A 25,514-nucleotide genomic window follows, 5' to 3' on the forward strand; every position below is an offset into this window, starting at 1 on the left:
CCCAGCCTCCCTCCCCCACAGACGCCTCACCCCCGGCCCCACAGCCCCTCAGGCCGCCTCTGAGCGGGGAGGGCCCGACTCTGGGCCCGCTCCGCCGGCCCCTCAGGCGCTCACCTCAGGCCGCGGCCGCTCAGGCTGTTTGAATTCAAACGGCCCTCCCTTAAATACCCTTTAAACCACCGCCCCTCGCCATTGGCCGCCCTCCCGCCGCCCGCCGCCGCTGATTGGCTGCTTTCCCAGCGCCCCGCCCACCGGTTGGCGTCTCCTCAACGCGCCGCTCGTTGTCAGGCCCGAGCCTCGTCGCTTCCCCCCCCCTCCCCTCTACCGCGCAGGCGCAACGGCGGCCCGTCTGCGTATCCCGCGTCGGGCCGGACCGCCCGCCCCGGGGGCGGTGTTTGCGCTCCATGCGTATTTTACGTAGCGCCTGCCCCGCCGCCGGCTCCTTCCGTACTCCAAGTGCGCGGCGCGGCGCCCCGCTAACGCACGGCGCTCCGCAAAGTCTGCCCGGCCGCCTCCCGCCTTACGCAAATCGCGTATGTCCAGACCACCCACCTGTGGCAACGCTACAACTGCCGCCCCCTCCCCGCGGGCACCCAGGCCTCGCAGCGCCCCGACGGCGGCCGGGGGAAGGGCCCCAGGTTAGTCCCGCAGCCTGCGAGGCGCCGGCCTCCGCCCTCGCTGCCTCCACACACACACACACACACGCACGCACACACCCGCGGTGCTGCCACCTCGCGTGAAGCCGGGCGCGAGTGGGGCCGGCCGCCTGCCTTTGTGTGGTGGCGGTGGCCGCGAGGTAGGTGCCCCGCGGGTGGCAGCTCCGCGCGGAGCCGGGAGGGCCGGGGTGAAGCAGGCCTCGCCGCCTCACGCTCGCCCCCGGGGCAGCGCTCCACGTGCCCTCGGCTCTTGAGGACAAGTGCGAAGGGGACGCCTTGCCCTGCTGCGCCGCGCCAAGGGGACGCTCGGCCCGCAGGTTGGCTTCGCCGTGAGGTGAGCGGTGCTGAGCTGAGGCCGGTGGCAGCTTCTAAAAGCCTGCGGGTCATCGAGGAGCGGAGCCCGGACAGCACCGGCAGCGGGTGAGCGGCGCTGCTCGTGAGGACAAGCGCGACAAGGAGCGAGGGGCTGCGCTGGTGGCTCAGTGACCAGGCAGCTGCGAGGTCTTGCTCACACCTGTGAGGAGGACCTTGGCCGGCGAGCAGCGGCCAGGACGAGGTTCAGTTTGTCAGGTCTCTGAAGAACCATAATCGAAGGCAACTCTTAACCGGCTCCACATCGCTAGGAACAAGTGCGAAGGCCGCCCCGTTGTGTTGGTGTTTACAAGCGGTACAGGATAGGGAAAAAGAAGATGTCAGGTCGTCGTGTCGCCGCGGCATGTGACAGGCGGCAGCTGCCAAGGGGCATGGGCAGCATGGCAGCGCCCCTCCTCGACCCGCGTCCGCTTCGACTGCCGTTTCTTGAGGCTGACGTGAGTAGGACTTTGGGGCGGGTGGCGGCGTGCTGTCGGGACGGGCTCTCAGCCTGCCCCGACCAGGAAGCGTGGCAGTGAGCACAGCGGGGAGGCGGGCAGCACGGAGCAGCAGCGCTGCCAGCCAGCTCCACAGCCCCGTTACTCGCCCCCAGTGCCCGCACACCCGGTGAAGCACCACCTCGACGCTTCCCGGGGCCGGGGCACAAAAGAATCCCGGCTGCCAGCCGCTTCCTATGACCTCCAGGGCGGGCCGGGGGCTGCACGGGCCCTATGGGGAAGGGTTGGGGATGGAGGAAGGGGGTGTGGGGGGGGTGCTGGGGGTCCCCCCGGAGCTCCGCGCCCGGCCCCTCCCCGCCGCTCGGGGGCTCCCTGCGCGCGTCACGCGTCACGTGACCGGGGGGGGGGGGGGGGGGCGCGCCGTGACGCCGCCGCGCTTGTCTCGCCGCAGAGCCGCCTCCCATCGATGTGCGGGCGCTCGATGCAGCAGCCCTCGCGCCGCAGCGTCCTGCGGGCCCGGCCGCCGCCGCCGCCTCCTCCCCTACCGCCGCCGCCCATCGATGCGCTCCGCGCTCCGGTCGCCATCTTAGGGGCAGAGCGAGGGAGGCAGAAGGAAGGGTCGGTAGGTACCGGGCCGCTCCCCTGCACACACACACACACACACACGCGCACACACCGGGTTGTGTTGCCCCCCACCCACCCTAGAAGCCGCCCGGCCCTTGCAGCCCCGCCGGGGCTCAGCGCCCTCCCCGCCCTCATTCAGAGCCGCTGCCCCACGCCCCCTCCAGGGCCGGGTATCGCCCCCCCGGGGCCGGGGCTCGGGGCTGGCCGGGCGGGCAGCGGCTGCGGGCCGGGAATCTCCAGGGGGTGCCGGGCTCGGCGCTGTGACTGCCCTGCATGGCCCTCCGTGATCGCCTCCCGAGCTCCGCCCGCCCGGCTCCACCTGCCCGCCCGTGCCAGCACGAGGGATACCCGCAGAATGAATTCGAACTAATACCCTATCTTTTCCCTCCACAACGTTATTTTTGTTGTTGCTCCTTAGTGCAGCTCACATTCCGTTTATTGGCCAGATTTTCATTTCTGCAGTAAATGAGCTCACCGGTTTTCTCCCATTTTCTTTCATTTCTCAGTCTCTGAATCTAACCTGAACTAAGCAAATACTAAATATCTATGCACCACAATTCATCAGATGCGTTTTATTTAAAGCTTTTAATTGTGTCATGCGTCTCTATCATATATAATTTTTCTTGTTCTTTTTTATTTCAGGCCCCTCCGAGGCACTCCTTGCTCACAATGTATAGAACAAAAGTCAGCTTGAAAGACCGTCAGCAACTTTATAAATTGATAATTAGTCAGCTACTATATGATGGATACATAAATATTGCTAATGGCTTAATAAATGAGATAAAACCACAATCAGTTTGTGCACCATCTGAACAACTGCTGCACCTGATTAAATTAGGTAAGGTGGGGGAAAAAATGAGCATAAAAGTCCAGTATCTAAATCCTTAGATTAAATCCGTGTGAATTAAGGGTTTAGTGTTACTGACAATACATTTCAGTATTTCAGCTTATTTCTAGTAATACCACAAAGTTTTTATATATTTAGATGCAGCCTTTGTCTCCGTGTTTTACTTTTTTATGGTGCATTCCAGTTCTGTGTTTCATTCTTGTGTGCATTGAAAGCAAAACAGGTCACTGAACGTTGTCAGAATGTTTGTTTCAACTTTTTTTAACGTGTTAGAATACCTGCCAAGGGTCCTCTGGGTGACTGACAACCTTCTAAAAATATGCTCAAGTAAACAAGATCACCAACTCCACAGATCTAATAGGAAGTTAGATCTATTACTAAATTGCAGCTCTCTGTGATTGTTCCTGAAAGTGTTGGAGAGGGACCAAGTCTTTTCACTGGCCATCTTCATTAGCTTCTATATACCACTCTCAAGAAAATAAGTTTCACGGTCTGGGGTCTCAGCAAAGGTATTGCCTTTTCTCTCCCTATACCTTTCTCTCTGAAAGTACATCTGTGCAGCACGCAGTAGTCAGAATTCCTGAGCTGCTGTAGAAACAAGCTGTCTAGGTTATTGGAAGAGGCCTAGCCATGACAGCATGTCTTCTCTGTATTGTAACTGAACTGGTTCTGCTGCTTCAACTAGTTGATTTACATGAGTATAAATAGGTGAAGCGTTGTGTCTGTCTGAAATAATCATGCTAGACTCGCAGATTGTAGATGAAAGCAGCAACGACTTTTCTGTTGAAGTTGGTAACAGCAGTTAGGCACGTAGCTGAAAAATTGCATGTCCTGTGTTGTACAAATTCCAATGCTGAACTGTCTTTGTCCTGTAGAAGCATCATGCAAAACAAAAAAAATCTGTTGAGTGGGTGTGAAGTAATAATTTCCATTAGCAATGCTAGGATAGTAGTTTGTGGGGTGGAGTTTTCTCCTTTGATGCAGTAAAATGGAAAGAAGAGTAATTGGTAAATGCTTCTATTTTTTATTTTAAATGTCACGTAATAGCATTGGGGCTTGCTTCTCGCTTCTGTAAAAAGTTGACTATAGTCCAGTCTATGACTTCTGTAAGTGATTGGTATTAAGTAGTTAGGTACACATACGATGTTCATGGTTGTATTTTCACAGTTAAGTTTAACAGATCTGCAGTCAGCTTTGATATAGCCAAACTACCTTGCTTTCATCATGAATATTGCTATACAACTAAACCTGTTCCACTAGCTTAGCCTTGTTCAGCATGGGCTGTCTCTTAAAGCCTGACTGCTGTAGCTGTTAAAGTCTATAGCATAGATCTGGACATAGCCTATCTGTCTAAAGAGGAGGTGAACCTGGTTTACGAGTGTCAAATTCTCTTTTCAGGAATGGAGAATGATGACAGTGCTGTTCAGTACGCAATTGGACGGTCGGACACAGTAGCTCCGGGCACAGGAATCGACTTAGAATTTGATGCAGATGTACAGACCATGTCTCCTGAGGCTTCTGAATATGAGACTTGTTACGTCACATCTCATAAGGGACCATGTCGTGTGGCTACGTATAGCAGAGATGGGCAGTTAATAGCTACAGGATCTGCCGATGCCTCAATAAAAATTCTTGATACGGAGAGAATGCTGGCCAAAAGTGCTATGCCTATTGAGGTAAAATGTGACTTGAATCGTAGCCACTTTGTGAATTCTTGAGCTGCTGTCTGGTTTTCATGCAACATCTGTGCCTTGTGGCTGGCTCAGTGAGTTGGACTTAATGTCTGTCTCACTGTATTTCCTTTCCAGCAGTGGTTCATAAAGTACCCTTGAAGAAAAGAAAGAAGATGTAGGGCAAATATACTTGTGTGACTTCTTGGAGCAGCCTGGAGATCTGAGCCAGAAATAGCTTCTCATAGTTGTTGATAATTGCTGTGCTGTGTAAACACAGCTTGTCTTTGAACCCTCTTCTGGCCTCTGCAGCATCCAGTGGCTGTTTCAGTACTGGTTCCCAGAACGCATATTTATTTGCTTTATTTTTTCTCCCGATAACACTTATCAGGCAACAATTCAAAAGTGTAGTTTTTCAGAATATACACAACATTCTCAGTAGTAGTCTATATGAGTGAAAGTTGCCATTTTCCCTGTTGGTACACCTTCCCTTAATTCTTTTGGCAATATAATATTTTGATTTGGACCCTTCCTGAAGAAGGTGATACATTTTCTTGCATCAGTTTACTGCTGCTGCTACTAGTTCATTCTTGAGCAAGTCCATTGACCTTTGTAAAGATATGGGGATGTTATCTGATAATTTATCAAGTATAAAATCTGCATTACCTGTCAAAAGCATGTTCTCCCTTCTTACGCTAACTTGTTCCATGTTGCAGGTCATGATGAATGAGACAGCACAGCAAAACATGGAAAATCATCCTGTTATTCGGACTCTGTATGATCATGTGGATGAAGTTACATGTTTAGCTTTTCACCCAACAGAACAGATCCTTGCATCTGGTTCAAGGGACTACACACTTAAATTGTTTGACTATTCAAAGCCTTCTGCCAAAAGAGCCTTCAAATATATACAGGTTAGATACTGTCATCCAGTTCAGAACAACCAAAGCTTGTGTGTGATTACTGAGCTATCAGTGAGCTGAATTGCATCCGAGTATGTAGGTGGTTAGGTGTGTAGGAGGATGTAGCTAACAAAATTTGCAGACGTGCCAATTTCTGTGTTAAGAGTGCATAACGGATACGTATACTTACAGTCTTTGACTCTCATGTCTGTTTGCTTTTTGTTAATCCAGACCTAATCTAATATGGGTGACTTTGAAGTCAGTTATGTTATCATGGTTCTAGAGACGAGTTTGGGATTATGTGGTGGTTTGACTGGCTGACAAAACCTTCTGCTACTGTTGTGCAATATCCCAAAAATAAATGGGCACAGCAAGCTGCTCTAGGAAAAAAATTGTGGTATATTTAAGTGTAGTCTGTCACAGGCTTTTTAATGCTATGTAGAGCATTTTCCATTTTGCTGAAATACATCATGTCATGCGAATTGATAGTGTAACTAATTTTTAGCACTTTAATGCCACCAAAACTGACACATTTTAGCTTTTTATTTTTATTTTTTTAATAAACTTACACCAATTATGTATTTTTGATCAAACAGGAAGCAGAGATGTTACGCTCAATCTCTTTTCACCCTTCGGGAGATTTCATTCTTGTTGGTACCCAGCACCCAACTTTACGACTTTATGATATCAATACTTTCCAGTGTTTTGTGTCTTGCAATCCTCAAGATCAGCACACAGATGCGATTTGTTCTGTAAATTACAATGCAAGTGCAAACATGTATGTGACAGGAAGTAAGGATGGATGCATCAAACTGTGGGACGGTGTTTCAAATCGCTGTATCACTACTTTTGAGAAGGCGCATGATGGAGCTGAAGTCTGTTCAGCTATTTTTTCCAAAAATTCAAAGTATATCTTGTCAAGTGGAAAAGACTCTGTAGCTAAACTATGGGAGATATCCACTGGTCGAACACTGGTCAAATACACAGGTATGTATGTGGCAGGTGACCTTCCAAGTACCTTCTTTTTCAGCTACTGACCAAGGGGGGGCAGGGGTAGTGTTGTCTGAAAGATTAAGTCTGTTATTGGTGAATACTAATCCTTAAAGGTAAGGGGAGACAGCTTCTTTGAAGATAAATTGCCCCATATTTTTTAAAACGTTTCATGTAAACTACATCAAGAAGAAAAGCTGTGTCAAAGCTGTGTCACTTTCAACCTGCTGAGTCTTAAGTAGAATTTTGGAGGCTTCTCTACCAGCATTATGCCATTGCTTTTGGAGGGAAGCGATTGCTAAGCTAGGGAAAAGGAAATAGGAATGTGAATCCCCTAAAGTTTAGAACACTTGTGCAGAAGGTTTTGTTCCTTATTTTTTCTTTAATGTGTTTTAGAAATGATGAGTATTCGGAGGGAAGGTGGAAGACCTCATTGCTTTTCTTGCCGATGATCATCTTTATTCTTGGGCTTGTCAGTTTATACTGCACCCTTGGTCTAGCAAAAAAAAATACATATATATAAAAACGAAGGATCAAAAGTAATGCATAATCCTTTTTGGGATAGAGTAGGCCTCTTGCCCGAAGAGTACCATGGACTGCAGGGGAATAAAATCCACATTGGGGCAGTTAACAATTAGACTCTTGGGTAAATAAATGGTTCAAGTAAACCATGGCAATATTCTGAAAAATGTTTGCAGCTGTACTTTTTTGCAGGATGAAATTATGCACGAGGTAGCCACACTTCCAGCATGCTGACAATACCACGCTTTGATCTCAGCAGGACTTGGGAAATTATGAAAGATGGAAACTGCATGCAATAGCAGTTACGTGACTGGGGAAGCTTTAGGGTGAAGCAGCAGTGTGCTTAAGTATTGGGAGTTGAACCATGACAGAGGAGTGGATGCTGAAAAATTTTTGTTTCAGCTTTTGGGATCTGTGCAGTCCTTGTACACTAGCAGTATTTTTGCTCTCAACCAGCAGGGTGCAGCACCTCCTTAATAAACCCTTGCAAAATACAAGGTAGAAAGTAGGTCTATTCCTTGGAAAATAAATGCCTGCATATGAAACACGTTTTATATGAAGGGGGGGCAAAGGTATGGCCAAGGTAGGTCACACAATATGCCATATGATATTCAAAAGGAAAATTATTGATAATGAGGATCTCTGTCTCCTGCTACCTGTGGTCTTTCTGGCTAGTTACAATTGTAAGCCTCATACAAAAGATGTAAGGTAAAACTGCTTTTTAAAGCTTACTGTTTGCACTCATACTGAGTGGTTGGACTTGATTGCCACAGCTGGAGTGCTTAATCCTTCCGTACTCTAAATTCTAGCATACACACTGTATATAGGTACAAAAGAATATCTGTAATTGATTCAGTTGTTCTACATGGAAGTTGTATAATAACAGAGAAAATAAGGCTTCTTTTAATAGTCTGCAGCAATTAGTAGATACAGGAGGTTTGCAAATTTCCTAAAAGAGATCATATTTGAGTTAATATTTTTCTGCATATATTTAGGAGCTGGTTTGAGTGGACGGCAAGTACACAGAACACAAGCTGTCTTCAACCACACAGAAGACTACGTGCTGCTTCCAGATGAAAGGACCATAAGTCTCTGCTGCTGGGATTCAAGAACTGCTGAACGGAGAAATCTTCTTTCTCTTGGGCATAACAGCATTGTTCGCTGTATTGTCCATTCTCCTACCAATCCTGGCTTCATGACCTGCAGCGATGACTACAGGGCTAGATTTTGGTACAGAAGGTCAACAACAGACTAAGGACACACTTACAAAACAGTGATTATCCAGATTCATTATATCATCTTGTATTGATTGTACTGCCAACAGATGCCTAGATGAGAGCCACGCTGTGTCTGTTTTCTTGTCGTTTTTTTAATTCTGTCAAACGTGGCAGAAAAATCTTGGAACACCAGGATGAAGTTTTGCCCCATGCTAATTTTTTATTAGTGTGTGGGACATTAATTTTTGTAAGTCATCTCTAATTTTACTCAAGGAGTTGGGGTGCGGAATAAAATGATCCTTGCAGGAAGGATTGTATTCTCCCGTCTTTCTGAATCCTGCAAAAGATAATGTGACTAGATCTTGCTCAAACTGGGCAGTAAGAGCCAGTTTTGCTCTGCATTGTATCTGTGCAATCCCACTGAAGTCTGTTTAAAGAATGGATTACACAAGTAACAGCAGAACTTGGCAAATATTTTAATGAAGCCTTAAGCCGTCTTCAGTAAAGCTCTGTTTTGTATCTTTTAGTCTTCTTTTTTCCTCCAGTTGGACAAGTGGACCTTTGATTCTGAGCCAGTCTTGTGCTATAAGAATTTGAAACACAATTTTAAACTGTTTAGATGAATTGAAGCAATGGTGTTCTAGTTCTGATATTAAAACTCAGAATTGAAATCTTGTCTTCTTTGGAATTTATCTTAACAAGTGTAATCTCAAATTCAAGGAATATCTACATTGCAACTATAAAATGGGGCGGTGCTGCAGCACATGAAAATGAGAATAATTTGATATAGACACCTTCAGTAACCCCTCAAAAAAAAGAAACTTGTGCATATTAATTTTCATATATGTACTTCAGAAATGTCACTTTGCTTCATTTTACTTAGAAATTTTGTTATATAGCACTTGAATTATTATTTTTTTTTTTAGTTCAAAAACCCAGACTCACTATTTCTTATCTCTAACAATGCAAGTTTCCCAGACCCATATTCAATAGAAGTACAGATCCTTAAAAAAATCTGAGCTTAAACCTTCTGTAAGTTTGAAAATTCACTACGTATTCTTACAGATACGTTATTATCTGGCCTGTGCAGTTTTAAGCGTGTTCATTCAAGTATTCTGCCTGCAGCTTAGTGAAACAGTACTTCTGAGCTTCATGTGTGAGAACCTTCCTTTGGCCATAAGCTCAGCACTTGCTTTCATTAGGATCTTTAAATGTAAGGTTATTTTGTTACTGCTGGATTAAGCATTGCCACTGATTAAGTGTCTTGTTTAAGGGCTGATGAGGGTTACAGGTTTTGTCTGTATTTAAATAAAGATTACCTTTTTTAAAAGTTGTTTAATATATAAAGAAGGAAACGTAGTTTTATTTTCTATGTAACAAAGGACAAATCAAACGCCGGAAGGATATGATCTAGGGTCGTGTTACAGCTTGATGAATTAATCTATTGTACTACATTTGGATCAGGCATAATCATAGATGTTCAGTACTGAATACGGGGTGTTTCATTTTCAAAAAGTAGAGAATGAAATTTAATGTTCTTGAATGCTTCAGCTCCACAAAACAAATTTGCTTAGGCTGAGCAATCCTCTTCCTTCCTCTGCCTCCCTTCAAGTTTCTAAAACTTTAGAAACATGGGAGGCATAAGATGGTGGTTCTGGTGGCTTTTTGTTGGAGGAACAAGGAGGACTGGAGCTTGGTGGGCAGGAAAAGGGAAGTCTTGACGCAGTTGCAAGCGCGTGCTATACTATCTCAGCAGCAACAGCCCTCCGACATTAAAACCAGTCAGCTAAATTGTTAGTGATAATTCTTTATTGGAGTGCAGCATTTGTTCCTATTCTGTTAAAGAAGTTGTCTGTAAGCAACTCGTTACTGGTCTTTAGACTCTCTTATTTTTAAAACGATATTTTGGTGTTTTAGATACTAAACCACTTCTGAAGTTGATAAGTTAGCATGCTAGCTTTCACTTTGAGCTTCCTTAATTCCATTTAGAGATTTAATCTGTTAAAAACATCCTGAAATAAGCCCCTTTGATTTTTGTCTTTCAGCACTACTTTTTATAAGAATTTTGATGGTTGTTGGAGAGAGAAAAATGAAGCTGCAGGATGTTTATTGATTTACTTTAAATAGCTTGATTTCTGTAGGTAATTAGAGTAAGAGGCCATGTTTTTCACAGTAAGAATAGTAAATTCTTTGCCAAATTAGTTACCTTGTTCCATTACTTATGAAGATGGTTTGAAAAATACAAGAGATTTTGAAGGGGTTCAGAGAGCAATGTAGATCTAGGATGACAAAATACAAAGAAAAAAAATGTACAGGCTTTAGAGGAAATAGGATGTCCTCTACCTGAATAAAAATAAGTTTGTTTTTTTTTTTATCTTCAGATAATTGGAGTCATGAATGCACAGTATAACTATATGAAAAGGCAGGTGACCTGAACCTAATTCGAGTTTGGGGAGCCTGTGAGCAGCTGAACCAATAGCAAGGAAGTAAGGTTAAGCATGTTTAGCCTGAGGAACCACTATCAAAAGTTCAGGGGTAGTGAGGGTACAGAGAATGTAGGTTAGGGAGGATAACACATCTACCTTCTCTTGCCTACTGGAATATTTTCTCTAATGCAAGGAGAGGATTGTTTTTAGTGTACTGAAATTTGAGTAAAATTGATGAGGCAAATTAAGCTTGCCTACAAGCAGACTTGTTCAGAGCTGTATCCAGAGAAACTACCTTCTCAAAGATGCTGTTTGTTGTTATCCTTGTGTTCTATGCTTCTGTTAATGCAGCTGGGAGGAAAAAAAAAAATTATATGTTCCAATATTTGGGTTGTTTTCAGGATGAGCTTTAGGAAGACAGTTTCTAAAGCTCTGCCTACTCTTAAGTGATATAATCATACAAGTGTTTTTTGCTGAACTCACCACTGCTCTCAAGAGTAGACAGATGTGATGGTGTCAATCATGCATATTACTAACAGCTTCAGAACAGCTGTTTATCTTAATGAAGGTTACAACCCAGCCTTGCAACTATGTTTGATTTCCTGGGGGCCTGTTTTGGAATTGTTTTTCCTTGATATAGTCAAACTAGTGTTAAGCGAGTCTCATGCTTTCGGACTAACGCAGCTGGTGAAGGGAGCATCCTTGCCACTGTTTTGTCCATGGTAATAGATAGCAAGCTTGGTACACCTCTTGTATGGAAGAAAACATCTATTTCTGGCTGTTTTACCAAAACATCTCTTCCACTGTCTGCATTTCTTTCTTAAGCAGCTCAGTGGGATTCCATAGGGGGGTACCATGAGATATGGTGGGAAAGGACTTGGGGACTGTAGGAAGCTTTCTCCTGGTACAGCTAAGTGCTCCTTAGTATTCTGTAGAAAGTGAAGAGACAGCTGCCTGCGCAAGTACAGTAACGAGCTAACCCTGCACCTTTGTTTTTCAGAAGCTCTGTTTTTAGGACCTTCCAGAGTCTATCTGAGGCTAACAAACTGGGTAATTATCCCAGTTTAAGCTCTTTGCTCCTTAAAGCTTAAAGGCAGCTTTGCTTCCAGGAAAAAAAGAGGAAGCAAATGTATAAACAAGCTTTTGCAAAACCAGATGCTTGCTCAAGATTATGAGTTGCCATGGGTTCAAGCACATGCCAAAGAGGCAGCAGTGACCTCATGCCCTTCCAGGAAAAAGGGATCTTCCATTGGAAGGCAACTTAGACTCCACTGGTGAGACTCGTTGACCAGCAAACATCAGTTTCCTCATTCTCACAGTTTAGGCAATCCTCCTTTGGCAAAGGAATGCCTTACCATGCATTCAGGGTTTGATCTCTTTAATCCTTGCATTACAGGAGGTAATCTCTAATCATAATCGTAGCAGCCCAGCTGAGGCAGGAGGCAGTGCTGCTAGCTGATGACAGTCTGTTTCACTTGGGAAGCCCTTAGAAAGGGGGAGCTTCAAACTGCCTGTGACAGTTGGAGCACTGGCTTGAAAGTAGGCAGGGAAATACAACCAGAATTCACCTACTCTTCACACAGGAGTGGCTTGAAATGAATATCAGTTCCTCTATTAATCAACAAATTCCAGAGAAGCTGCTTGCCCTCCCCCAGTTTCGCGGTCTGTACTCCCAGTAGCTACATCCCGCGGCGCTCCTCCGCTCACAGAAGCACGGTCATGCTCGGGATTTGTTTTCTCAAGGAAGTCTCCGTCACCTGCCTGAAAGTCAGTTGGATGCATCTGGTGTGTAAGTGGCTCAGAAGAATTCATCGTGAAAACGTGGTGAGGTAATGCCGCAGCTAATGCGTTAGGCCAGTGAGCTGTGCCTAGCCAGAAGCCAAGCAGCTCTGGAGACAGATCTTAATCGTGGGTTTGTAGCTTGGCCTGCCAGCACTCCTTGGCACCCTGACTTGGCAGTCAGTAACTGGCCCAGGGATCCAGGGAAGCTTGTTCCTAAAGGGGCACTGCTGGAATTTGGCTCACTTGCTACCCATTAAGACAGATTTCAAACTTTCTGCTTAAGAGGGCAGAGTGGTCTCAGAGAAATATCCCTCATTTCCTGGACACAGAGGCTGCCGTGAGAGACTGAATCCCAGGAGAAAAATGACAAAATGTAATTAAGGAGAATTAGTTGAGAAAATTGCAGCTTGGGATAGGAAGTTGTCCGTGTGGCTGGAACAGGCCCTACAAATGCTGCAGCAAAACTGCTCTGCTCGCTGACCAAGGCATCGGGACGAGCTGAAGCCTGTGCATTTGCTTTCTGTGTATATTTAAGCCTTAGTGCAGCTAGGAGAAGTCTTCCACATATAATTCACCCCCTAGTATGTATGGGAATATATACGATTTTCACAAGCTCCTTCATAGATATCAAAAACGGTGCCTTAGATGACAAGACAGCTTCGGAAAGCATGTAAAATACTGGCTTAGAAATCCTGGATTGATAGGACTGTGGCAGTCTTATTTCCATCCAGCACTGTGCAGCCTCTTGTGGTACGTAGTACTCTTGTATTCATTGCATTTCTAAAAGAGGAAATACAGGAACATGTAGCAAAAAAGAAGGGTGAGACTTCTGACTGTGGTTAATTGCGACAAGTTGGTGACAGAGTGATCAAGGAAAATTCCACTTGCAGACAGACTTGTCTCTCAGTTCTGAGCGCTAATAGGGTTTTTCTGCTCTGTTTTCTTCTTTTCAATCTTATCTGCTGTGGCAAAAACTGTCTTTGACAAGAATCTTTTGCACACATTCCTAAGTGCTTTTAAGGGTAGAGCTGTCAGATGTCTTTTCTTGAGATGTAGTTCCTGGCACACAGTGACTGAGCAAAGCTGACGGCTCTTCTCCCCGCGGTAATTATCTGTATTGCTCCAAGTGACACTGCTGGTGAATGACAACTATGGATAAAAACATCAGCAGCAACAGAACTGCAAAGGTATGTCTGTTTTGTTTTTGTTGTTGTTTTGTTTTGTTTGTTGTTGTTGTTTTTGGTTTTTATTTGAGTAAAGCACATAATTAAAATATATGTGTTCTAGAGTAGGGTTTGACATTTGAATTCAACGTTATGCTAGGTGATGTTGGATGTGTTTGGTATTCTCATCCTGAGGGACAAGGGAGGGCTCTTAGGATGATAACGTACCTAATGTCTCTGTGCTTTTTGTTGTGACAAAACCATTAACTGGAAGAATTGTCTTCTTGAGGAGCACTCCACATAAAGCAGGATTCCCAACAGCAAATACCTGTAAATAAGCTCACTTGTGAAATAATAAATATATAACCACAAGGTTCCATCTGTCTTCTTGTTGTTCTGTAATAAAGTTTGGTACGCTGTTATGTTGTTTGAGACTTATGGGGATACTCCAGATGAACAATTGCATGATAGATAATTTCCCTACATTACATGTAAAACAGGAAAAGGTTTAAAATATCTCTGTTTCTTTTGAAAGACTGAAGCTAGTTTATGAGGTTTTCCATATTTACTTATATATTCAAATTGTACCTAACATATATATTTTTATACATGTATAGAGAGATAAAACAGCCTGCTGCAGCTGTAAAGGTTAGAGAATGCAGAAGTCTCAATTCCTAATTCAATGCCTTGATTATCCTACTGTCTGTGAGTCTAATAAGCACTGTAATGGAATTACTCTTTTCACCCTGGTCTCAATATTTACTGTAAAGAAACTGCTGCCTGGAAATTTGATACAAAACTGGCTGTGTGGGGGAGGTTAGTACTATCTCGATGAGCCATTTGTGGCACTCCAAATTTTCCATTGAGACATGTAAATGTAAGAGGGCAATCCTCATCATCAGAACCTGATGCAGGACATCTATATAAAGAGAGCGTCTATTTCGGGGAATGCTATTTTCGGGTTTTCTAAATGGCTTGCTGATGGCTAAATAAATTTAATGGTAGCAAGCTGGTTTCCAGTTCTAGTCCAAGGACCTTAGAAACAGCAACACTATGCCCAGCCAAATTCAGGGACAATAGTAACTAGAAAAAGACAAATTTCTTTCTGCTGTATCATTTATGAATCATTTAGGAGGGAGTATCCTCCCTGTACCGCTCGTAATAATATCTGAATGCTATGCTCAGTACTGAAAATCAAAAGATGTTTTTCCTACTACCTGGATTTCTTGAAGTCCCATCAGTAGCTTTCCCATGACAGGCGATGCTTTGCCATTACTGCTGTGCCCCAGCTCTTCCATCTCCACATGGAAAACCGCTTCTGAAAATGAGTTCAGTCTAAGTTCACACCCAGAGAAATGATGTTATTTCTTCCTTGTTGCACCTGTGACAGTCCGCACAGGAAATGTTGCACATCTTGGTGCAATTTAAAGCACATTAGCATGACAGCCTGTGCTTGGGAAATAGCTCTCTCACTGCTGGACAACGTTTTCTGTGCTGCTGCCAAAAGAAAAACAGGAGCATTTCTTTAGCATGCATTAAGTTGATCTGATATTTTCCTCTCCTTCCAAAACACTCAGTTTATATATTCCTGTCTTTCCCACAAACAAGCGCATGAGTGAATGCTTGTTTCTGCGAGCTCCTCTGCACCTGGGAACAGGGATACCCCCAGCCCCTAAGATGCCTGCTGCCACCCACCTGGACTCCATCATGGAGCAAAGACATGCTTCAGGCCACAGCTAATACATTGAGCAGGGAGTTATTTAAACAGCCAAGAGGAAATACAAGAGAGAATGGTAAAGTCTCCATTTTTCTGGGCCTGGGGTAGTACATTTTGGGCTACTCTCAGGGAAGCAGTCAGGAGGAGGAGGACTCAATGCCCGCCTTCCTGGGGGAAATCCTAGAGGTAAAACTTTAGTTCTGCCATGGGCAAAACAGCTTCAACACAGGGAATTTTTGCATCATTTAATTTATTGCCAATTAGCCACACTTCTAATCACAGATTTGGCTGGGTATTGGGAAAGACAAAACCCACAGACAATTAAGCAAGCACTTACGTAAACACCTCTTCTCCCCCTTCTCAATCTCAAAGTGCCTTGTTTTTGGCAGATTTGTTCCCCCAGCCCCTCTCAGCGCAGGAGGTTGGGGCTGGGGTGCGGTGGTCCCTGCCTCTGCTCCCCGACTGCCCCAGCGTGGGTCACCCGCAGCCACAGTCCCTTGGGGTATCCCTGTCCCAGCACACCGAGGATCCTGCCTGGGATTAACTCAAGAGAACAGTTAATCGTACGTGAAGGCAGTTTTGTGGCAGTGCTGTTACTTGTGTTTCTGGAACACCTCAAACGCTGGTGGCACCTTGGAAATTCCTGGGTAGAAAATGAGCGCCTGTTCTTTATCTTCTGCATGAAGTGGGGTGTTCAGGCTAATAAAAAGGCTGGCGGCAAGAAGGAAAGGAGGAAAGAAAGACCCCGAAAGCATTCAAATGAGTTGTGTTGACAATTCTCTCTCATTTGGACAACAGCTTGTCTGTTCCAAGCCTGAGCCCAAAGGTGTGGATTTTGTTGAGAAAGCATTTTCAATTCAACATTTAGCGTGTAAGATGCATTGCGTCTGAGCTCAGTGATTGTGGATGTGGGAGTGAGTATCTAATTTCATCTTAAAGCTGATGTGGAAAGAGGAAGGAAAAGGCTGTAGCCAGAGAAAAAGCAGTGAACACAAAGCAAAATTAGTAAAAGTGTGAAAAGCTTTGAAGCTCAGAAAGATATTAACAAGCACAAATCAATGAAATCTGCTCATTTGCATGAGAATAACCTGGACGGAGCTCCTGCTAAGCAAATAGCAACTATGAAAAATTGTATATAGCAAATATTGTTGAACAACATTAAACAATTTTTAGTAATCAAATAAACAAAACCTTTCACCCACAGTTAATGTTTAGCTCTCCTCCTCAGGTTTTGTGCTTTGTGAGAAAGTGATTGTTTTGCAGTGATTTCCATAACTACAAAGAAGATCTGTTCAGTTTGTGAGAAACATTAATATTGCAAGGTTCATAATTTATTTATTTTTTTAATACAATACAACAGCAGTAAAAAATGATGCTGCAAAATTCCATAAAATCACTTTCTGGTTCATCTCCACCGCCCTCGTAAAACAGAAAAGGTAATTCCAGGGGGACTCTGCAAGAGGGACATCTGGGTGTCCTGTAGCAGGCCCTCATTAACATCAGCAGCTGCAAGCCAATTGCACCACGGAGATAATTTTGCTACGTAATTAACTCCCTTCATTCCCAATAGCTGCTCTCCTCCTGAGCTCCCAGCAAAGGCAGCGGTAGGTGGAGGGAGGCTGAGCATTTGCTTTCCAGGCTTCCAGCCAGCCCCCAGAGGACTCCCGCCTGCTCTGCCAAGCTGGACGGGGAGAGAAAGGGCTGGGAGAGATCACAGCCTCCTGTTTTAGGTGATGGAGTAACAGGGAAATAGGAGACAACAGAATGAAGGTCAACGTAAGTACTAGATTATTTTATTTCTGTTGCAATGAATTTAACTGCGTTGTTTATCTCAGTTGTAACGAATGTGTGTCTGGCATTAGACCTGGATCTGCCTGGGCTGCTTCTCAAAGCACGCTGTTGATCTTGTAAATGAGTTACTAACAAAATACAAGGTCTTATATTTTAAAACACAATCTGAATTTAAATGAGGAAAAAAACCTTTTTTTTTCTTTTTTTTTAAAGAACAGTATGTCTCAGAAGGGTGAGGTTTTGTACCACGAATATTAGGCAGTAATGTGCCTTACTATAAAGTTATAGTGAGTGACACTGGTTGGCTATGAGGATGCCCTTTGCCTTCCTCATTTGATTGGAAATAACGTGTATAAATAACAACAGTTTCAGTTTTACCCCCCAAGAAAGAGGATGCTGTATTCTTGATGTCAATCTGATACCAATTACTAGGATATGAATAAAGAAAATATTTTAACAGCTTGAGTCACTCAGATGAAGAAATGTAAGGTCATTTGAATGCCTGTCATGTGAGTATGGGAAAGGCTGTGCTCTCTAGGACTGGGATTGACCACGTCCTACAGATCTTCTGCAAAGAGAACTGAAGCTCAGAAGAGGAAAGGGATGGTGGTTGTATTCATTTTTAGGAAATACTGCTTTGTTCTGGGAGAATGGGGGAGTAAGTGGATGGAACGAATCCCATTCACAATTATATGTAAGTGTTTTGTCCCAGACTTCAGAGCCGTGCACATGCAGACAGCTTTAGCTTCCTTTGTGCTAAGCAAAATTTATTTGGCTGTGAGGCTAAATGAATCTTTCAGTCTGATGTTACAGCTGATCCCTGGCAGCTGCGACTCAGGGCAGGGACCTCCGCGGTCCCCACATGCCCCAAGTTAATGACAGCGTGGCAGCAACGTGCAGCTGCTGCACGGGAGTGGTGCTGTGCCCCAGTCATCAGGGCTGGTGGAAATCCACCTCTTCTCTTCGCGGAGGAAAGTTAAAACTTCAGAGAAATTAAATTTTGTCCAAAAGGGTTGTTTCGGATCAGAAAAACAAGAGGAATTGTAATTTTGGGGCAGATCATTTCGATGAGGGAGATGGAGGAAGCCGGAGCACTTGGGAGTTGCAGTGTTGCATTAAGAATCACTGAGAGCAGCCTCCTGGAGCCTCCATCACTTCTGCTGCCTTCATGGCATCACTAGAATCCCAGAACCTGCTGAAAGTCATGCAGGGTGCAGGGGTGGCATCCCATCACCCTTGTGCACTCAGGAGGAAGGAAATACAACAGTCCCTGCAAATGAATAATTTTTCTTTTGTTCCAGACAACTTATCTTAGGAATTTCTTGCCTGTTCCCTGGGAGGGCAGAGAACAGCATGGACCCAGCTCCAAAGAATTGCTGTTAAGCTGCTCTTTGCTTAGAAGTACTTGCTATGTTTTTAAGCCCATGTTTGGAAATAAATCCTGTAGTAAAATGAGTTAGGATACTAAAAGGTTTAGAAAAGCACAAAAAGTATATTAACTGGAGCAAAAGCCTTTGGATAGTAGGAGGAAACAAAAACCAGATATATACACACTTTTTGAAATATCAGGAAACAGCAGTTTGTTTTTCCTTTAATGTGGGCATGAGAGCCCATGTGAAAACACTGAGTGGGAATGAAGTCCTGATTGCATGCAAGAGGGTGGGCGTGTGTCAGTTGGTTTTAATACAGCCAGGCTTTGATTAGCAACACTTGTGGAGGAAAGAGTGGTTGGGGGAAATTAACAGAGCTGGCCTTTAATTCCCACCACTGCTTGACTGATTAAATGTGACTCTGCAGAAGTTTCCATCTACATTTCTAAAAAATCAGTTCTTTATTTTATCAAAAACTGATTTGACCATTCAGGACTTAAAACCTGATGATCAGTATGTTTCCACCCTCCAAAAATCAAGTAACCCGTTGAACAGGCAATAAAAGCAAGCCCTGATATTGATTCATTCCTTGCTCATACAAAAAGATCTGAAACTCTGCATAACAAGAACAGTCTTATTTTCTGAAATAAACAAAGGTAGAAGCGGGTTCTGCAAGCCGCAGATGATGTTGCCCATCAACAGGGCCATACAAACCCCGCACCCAGAAGGAGGCCTTGTGCATGTAAAGAGAGATGTGAATGCTTAATGCAAGTGCTTCTCCTGCATATGTTGAACATGTGAGCTCTGTCTGCAATTAACTGACTTGGGTAAAACTTAAATTGACTAAATTGGCCTACCCTTTGAAAGGGACTTATTTGGGAAGCACGTTCCCAGCTAGCAGGGCAAGGGGAATGTTTATTTCTTCAGCTTTGTTCAGAGGTGAAGAGATTAACTGGAAATGGTTCTGTAAACATGTCAGAGGGTGTCACTGAGGCATGAACATAGCTGTATAGCAAACACAGCCCACTGCCTTGAATGGTCTCTTCCTTCTCCTCAAATACTTAAGTCCCTTTTTTCTGCAGTAAAAGAACTTACAGACTTTTTGAAGTGTAAAATGCAGCTACAGAAGTTGGAAAAATGTTTGTGTTCATCCACAAGAGAAGCTTCCACAATAAAAATTATTTTGTTTAAATTATCTCAATAGGTTTTTTTTTAAGAGGCAAATTTAAGAAAATAGATGAAAATTTTCTTTTTTTTTAATTGAAGATGAAAATACCATCAGGACTGTAGTACCTATGGATCACAGAAAACACTATGTAGTAGTACTGGAGTTTCCAAATGAGAACTGAGGGGGAAGGGAGTACAGAAATGATTTTAGCAGACCTGCAGGTAAGCAGCTAAAATGACTGTTTGATAATTGTGAAGGATTTTTTCCAGCAATGTTTGCATGTGTTCTGTGTTTCATATTGCTATCGGCTGAAGGTACAGACTGGGGTAAGAAGGCGGTCAGGATTGCTTAGTAACAGTAAATATTTTATGATGTTCTCACATTGTGGGTTGGGTTTTTTTTTTTTTTTTTTTTTTTTTTGCCTTAGCACAGACATTCATCCTATATATAGAGCACAGATGCCAGCCTATGTGAGTACTCCAATTCTGAGGCTATAGGAATTGTTTCCCATAGAACTGTACAATTTTGTACAATTACCAGCTTTACTGGCTCTTCATTTTTTTCCCTTTCTGTATTAACAAGCAGGAGTTAACAGTTTTCATTCTGAAGGCTCTCAAGTGTTGTTCTGTAGTGGGAGCGGGATAAGGACATACAAACTATAGAGATGCAAAAAATCCAACTAGAAGGGAGAGTTCCTACTGCAATCTTGAATTAGATGAATTGATCAGAAATTCAGTAGAAGTAGGTGCACTTCCAGGTACACAAGAATTTTTCTTCACACCTAATTTAGCCGAACCCATGTCACCAGAGGTGTTATACAGCAAAGTTATTCACTACAGTTGGCTCAATATACGTGACTGATCCGCGTTGCAGTTACAAGGTCACAGGCTCCGTATGGGGGAGAGCAACAACTTAGAAAAGGTTGCAGAGGATGCAAGCTCTGTTTTCTAGATCTGTGCTCTACCGTCATCTTGTTAAAACGTGCTTAGTGAGCAGGAAGAGTAGCAGCGCTGTCTGCCAAGGTGCTTTCTCATGTGGTGATACACTGGTTTTTAAGATGTTCTTTATCTTACAGTAGGTCTGTGGGTGTTTTTTTGGGGCTGGTTATGGGATGATGGGGAAGAAGCAACAAACGCTGAAGAAGAAAAACACTTTGATCTCATCTACATTGCTTTAGAGCTTATTACATGCTGGGCACTGCAAGGGCACATTAACGAGACTTCATAAAATAACGAAGAACTACACACAGCTGGCCCGAGATGGCATTTTGTGGATGACAGTGTTAGACAGCCCATTTCCGCTCCTCTGGTAATACAGAAAAAATGCAGATCCCACTGGCCCCGAAGCACAGCTTCCTCCTATCTAAGCATCCCATAAGGTCTCTGTGATCCTGGGAATGCGAGGCTTGTTTATAGTTAATGGCAGGTCAGAAATGTTTCTGCTTACATGACAGAAAGGGGCTGCCACAGTGATTCTGCACATATGTCCTAGGCAGCTGAAAGTGCAGATAGGGCCTGATTTCTGAGAAATAACCTCGCATTAGATAAGGCAGAGCCTGCACTACAAATGACCTCATTCCACAAAACCCTGGACATGCTTGTTATACTTTGCTAGATGTGCTGTTGGATCAGACGCTCACCTGCTATAAACATAACCTTAACTTTTATCCATGGAATTGCTCCCACTGTTATTGCAATCACAAAATCAATTGGCTAGGACAGCTTCTCAATAATAAGTGTCTCAATAAATGAGCGATTTGGAAGAATTCTGGCATCCAGCAGCTGCTCAGTAACTCCCTCTGTGTCATAATGTGAGCAGATGGAGCCCGAAGGATGCTGAGCTGCGGGGCTGGCTGGGGCCTGGGCACTGGGAAGGGAACGGCGAGGGCAAGTTCCTTACCCAGCCTTGCAGAGCTTTGGTTTACTTGGTGTGACTGTACCTTCCCTGTGGGAGCATTGCTGAGGATTTAAATTCAGTGGAACATGTGCAGAAACAGTTTGGCTTTAATAACTGACCCAGCTTAGCTGCTGTTGTAAGTTTTTCTAGTGCTGAGGAGTTCAGCACCGCCTCAAGCTCCAAGGAAAAGCAGCTAATGCTTAGCGTGCTCTCTGCTGCCAGAGCTACAGCACTTTCCAGGACCCAAGTGAGCTAGCTCAATGCTTTCCTGTATGCATATCCCATAAAACAGTTAAACACATCAGCACCTGTGATGCTAGGCATTGCTGGGAGCTTGTTGCATTTTATTTTGCCAATATTAGGCTGATCTACAGCAGTTGTTTCAGCATCCTGGGCTCATACACATTGAAGCCATAGCTGGGACTCCAAAGAGCTTACAAAGCTTACACAGTTTCCATACCACCAGATCCTGAGAGGCTGGTAAGTAACCAGAACATTCAGAAAGGAAGCAATAAAGGGGACTTACTACTCCTGTAAGCAGAGGAGCAAAGGGCAACAAAGGGCAAGATATGAAGGCAGACCTGTTTGACCTGTTGGTTTTTCACATTGTGAAGTTGTTCCTTCTTCTGATTTCTTGGTGGTGAGTGTTCAGCAGAAATTATGTTACTTCAGTGGCATGGTGTGGTGCTGCTTGGGTTGGATTTACTACATGTTGCAGTAGCTTTATGCCAGGTTGTGGACACAGAGCAGGCAGAAGAGTCTGCTTAAAGGAAGAAGGTGGTTGTGTGTTTTGTGGTTTGGTTTTCTTGTTTTTGCTATTGCAGTGTGAGATGAAGATGCAAATAGAAGATTACTTTGAAAGAGTTTTGCCTAGGACCTTCCTTTAGTTTGGTGGTTACAAATTACTAATATTCTTACCTATCTTTATCTTTTATAAAACTCCTTCAGAGACTAGTTCCAAGGCAAAAGGAGAAGAAATATTCATTAAAATACCTGAGTTTCTCTGCCCTTCTTGAAATAGAGTTATACAATATATGCACTTATACTGAAACTGAGAATGAATGGAGAAGACTTGCTCTCAAACTATCACACTGAACCTATACCATGAAATGTGAAATTTGATTTTGCATTGCCTTAGGTGAAAGAGCTTTTCCATTTCATTTTCATCTCTGACAACTCAGCTGGCCAGCAGAAGTCTGACAGTCACCCAAATCAATCATGTTCTATAGTCTAGAGCTTGGTGCTTGTCTCCATTGATTCTCTATTCAAAGTCTTAATTTTCCCAGGTTCCAGCCTTGTGGATGGGATACAAGGAGATCTAAGAGAACAGGCTTGTTGTTCCAGCTCAGTTGGATGTTTCCAAAGCTTCCTTCTACTTTTTTTTTTTTTTTTTTTTTTTTTTTTTTTTTCTTTCTTCTTCCAGTCTCCTGGTTGGCTTGCAATTGAGATAATGCCCAGGAGCCTTTGAAATCCATGTTGCCAACTGATGTGAGCCTGTACTCCCTAATTTGATCTCTACAAATCAAGGGCTGGCTTTCAAAATTTGAACCACTCTGTTCTGTTCTGAACTGTGTCTCATCTTGGGTGTTTGCACATTGTCTGTTGACAAAATCAAAGGAGTGGGCAGTGTGCTTCAAGTAAAGAGATCCCTGTGTTGAAAAGGTTTGATTTCCATGCAGTAAGTTTAAAATGTAACTCCTCATTCACTGGGGTTGTTACTGAATATATTCATCTGACTTTGCTAAATGAAGTGTTGGTCAGCTGAGTTGTGATGCTTCTGTGGAACACCTTTGCTGTTGAATGGAGTTCAGACTCCCGTGTTGCTCATGCTGACCGGGCTGTTCTCTTGATTCATTCATTTGGCAACGGAAGCAGACTTGGCAATGTCTAGGAAGAGAGATAAGAGGACAGTTGGAATAATTGCTCTTGCTAATATTTGTTGCAGTCATGTTTGAATGTTGTTGAAGTGTCACTGATGGGAAGAGTACCTCCTCACTCTCATAACCTAGGTTGCAGCCTAGATGCAAACAGAAATTCTCACTGGTGTGTACGGGCCAAATTCTGACCTAGTAAAAATCAGCACGCTTACTGTAAAAGAAACACAATTTGAAATTAGACTTGAGTAACTTCACACACAGGTTAATTAATGAATTGGGCTCAGTATGCTACTTCCACAAGAAAGAACTAGTTGGAAAATGTTGACATTTGGACTTCTAAAACTATACTGCAATCCAAATTTCCTCTTTGTTTCAGTGGAACTTGGAAGAAAGGTTTTGTTGAATAATGCATTAGAGAGGAGATCAGTTCCTGAGTTCAGATGCCCTGGCTCTGCCACCAGTGTCCTGCCTGACCTTGGATAAAGTTCTTTGTACTTCAGCTGTCTGTCTGCACAAAGGGGATGGAATTCCTCTGTTCCTATACGCATCTTCTTGGCACATTATTAAGAGGCTCTGTCCTTCAGCATCTGTAGAGTGCCCAGCAAAAAGAGGCTAAATGTCAAGCCACGTCTAGAAGTGTTGTTGAACAGTAGGAAAAGTCAGATGAGGCAGGGGAAGGGGGGTCAAGTGTGGTTGTGTTTGTTTTTGTTTTCCATTTGTTTTGTTTTTATTCTCCTTTCACTTGTAACAGCATGTGAAGCCCAAGCCCACCCTGGGCTGCACTCTGTGATGAGATTTCTGACAGCCTGGCTTCAGCATGGGTGGTTCAGAGCATTTGGCACTGCCCAAATAGAAAGTGGGCTACCGTGTTCATGGCAAAACTACTTTAATCAGACTACACCACAAGGAAAATGGGACAGTTGTCTGTCTCTGACAGCTGCTGATGGACCAGTCCATGTATCGTGAAAAGACCATTGTTCATGGTCATTCTCACAAAGAAATGTGTGCTGCTAACAACAAGATACTTTCATCAGCTGAGCTGGCAAATGGGCTTTCTGCTGCTGCTCCAAACCAGCTGTTTCTTTACAGCAAATGCTCTGCATAAAAATACAAGGCATCATGTTTCCTATTTGGGTACTATCTTTTTGGACATTACTTGCACTTTCTGATAAGAAATTAATGCTGGAACAGCCAGTGGGAAGCAGTCAGTCGCATTTTAAAGCTGCAAACAAATGGTATGTTGTATTAAAAAGCACTACATCACCGTTCTTTCTACCCACTGCACAAATGCACCTGGCTAATAAAGCTACCTCTTGCAACTGCTTTCACTCTCCTGTCTTGTAATGAGTAAACATACCCAATATAAATATGCTAAAAATAAAACACAATCATCACATATATAGGCTTCAGCTGAGATGGATATGGCAGTCCTGTGGTGAAGAAACTTAAAAAATAGGAGTATTTGCTGCCTCATTTCTGTGATCTTAGGCAAGCTGCTTATACTATTCTTCCTCGGATTCCTCTATATTTAACAAATAAACAATAAAAGCGCTGTCTGAAGATGTTGAAAAATACTAAATACTTTGGTCTTCAATGTACGGTGATGTCTGTGTGATGGAGAGGAGCATGGTCACTGTTTCAGGTGTTCTTGCCTGAAGATAAGTTTATGGATGCACTGCTCTGCCTCAAAGACTTACCAGCTATCAGGGAGATCAATTCATTTGGTGTCACCTGCACAAAGTTGGATTTTTCTCCCTTAGCTAAAGTGTCACATAAATTGTTAGCCTGGGATTCTCTGAATTGGTAGAATCCAGCTCCCCAGGTTGGGGTTGACAAGGATCCAGCTGGAGGTTGCGTCTGCGGCAGCTTTCCTGCCACTGGCATTACCAATGGACATGTATTAAACTCCTCAGCGTTGATGTTAGTGAGAGGTCTGTCTTCATAAGGCTTTGAAAAGAAAAAATAAGTTTGAGGGAAAATAAGTAGTGTGTGTGTTTGCTTCTTTTTTCAGGTAAGAAACAGTTAACCTTTTTCATGTGCATCTGAAGGCTTCAGATAAATGAGGTAGCGGTCAGGGAGGGCAAGTT

General features: G+C 43.8%; 1 protein-coding gene across 1 annotated transcript; it reads left to right on the forward strand.

Annotated features, from left to right (window-relative positions):
- Positions 1–857: 857 nt before the first annotated feature.
- On the forward strand, positions 858–9,968 carry CSTF1 (cleavage stimulation factor subunit 1). The gene is made up of 7 exons (XM_032198606.1): positions 858–1,465; positions 1,917–2,087; positions 2,732–2,927; positions 4,335–4,612; positions 5,323–5,520; positions 6,105–6,495; positions 8,016–9,968. Exons 1-7 carry the CDS (start codon positions 1,346–1,348, stop codon positions 8,273–8,275), a joined length of 1,614 nt encoding a protein of 537 aa, XP_032054497.1. The 5' UTR covers positions 858–1,345; the 3' UTR covers positions 8,276–9,968.
- The last annotated feature ends 15,546 nt before the right edge of the window (positions 9,969–25,514 follow it).

Source organism: Aythya fuligula, chromosome 16 (genome assembly GCF_009819795.1).
Source record: "Aythya fuligula isolate bAytFul2 chromosome 16, bAytFul2.pri, whole genome shotgun sequence".
In the NCBI taxonomy this organism is placed as follows: Eukaryota; Metazoa; Chordata; class Aves; order Anseriformes; family Anatidae; genus Aythya; species Aythya fuligula.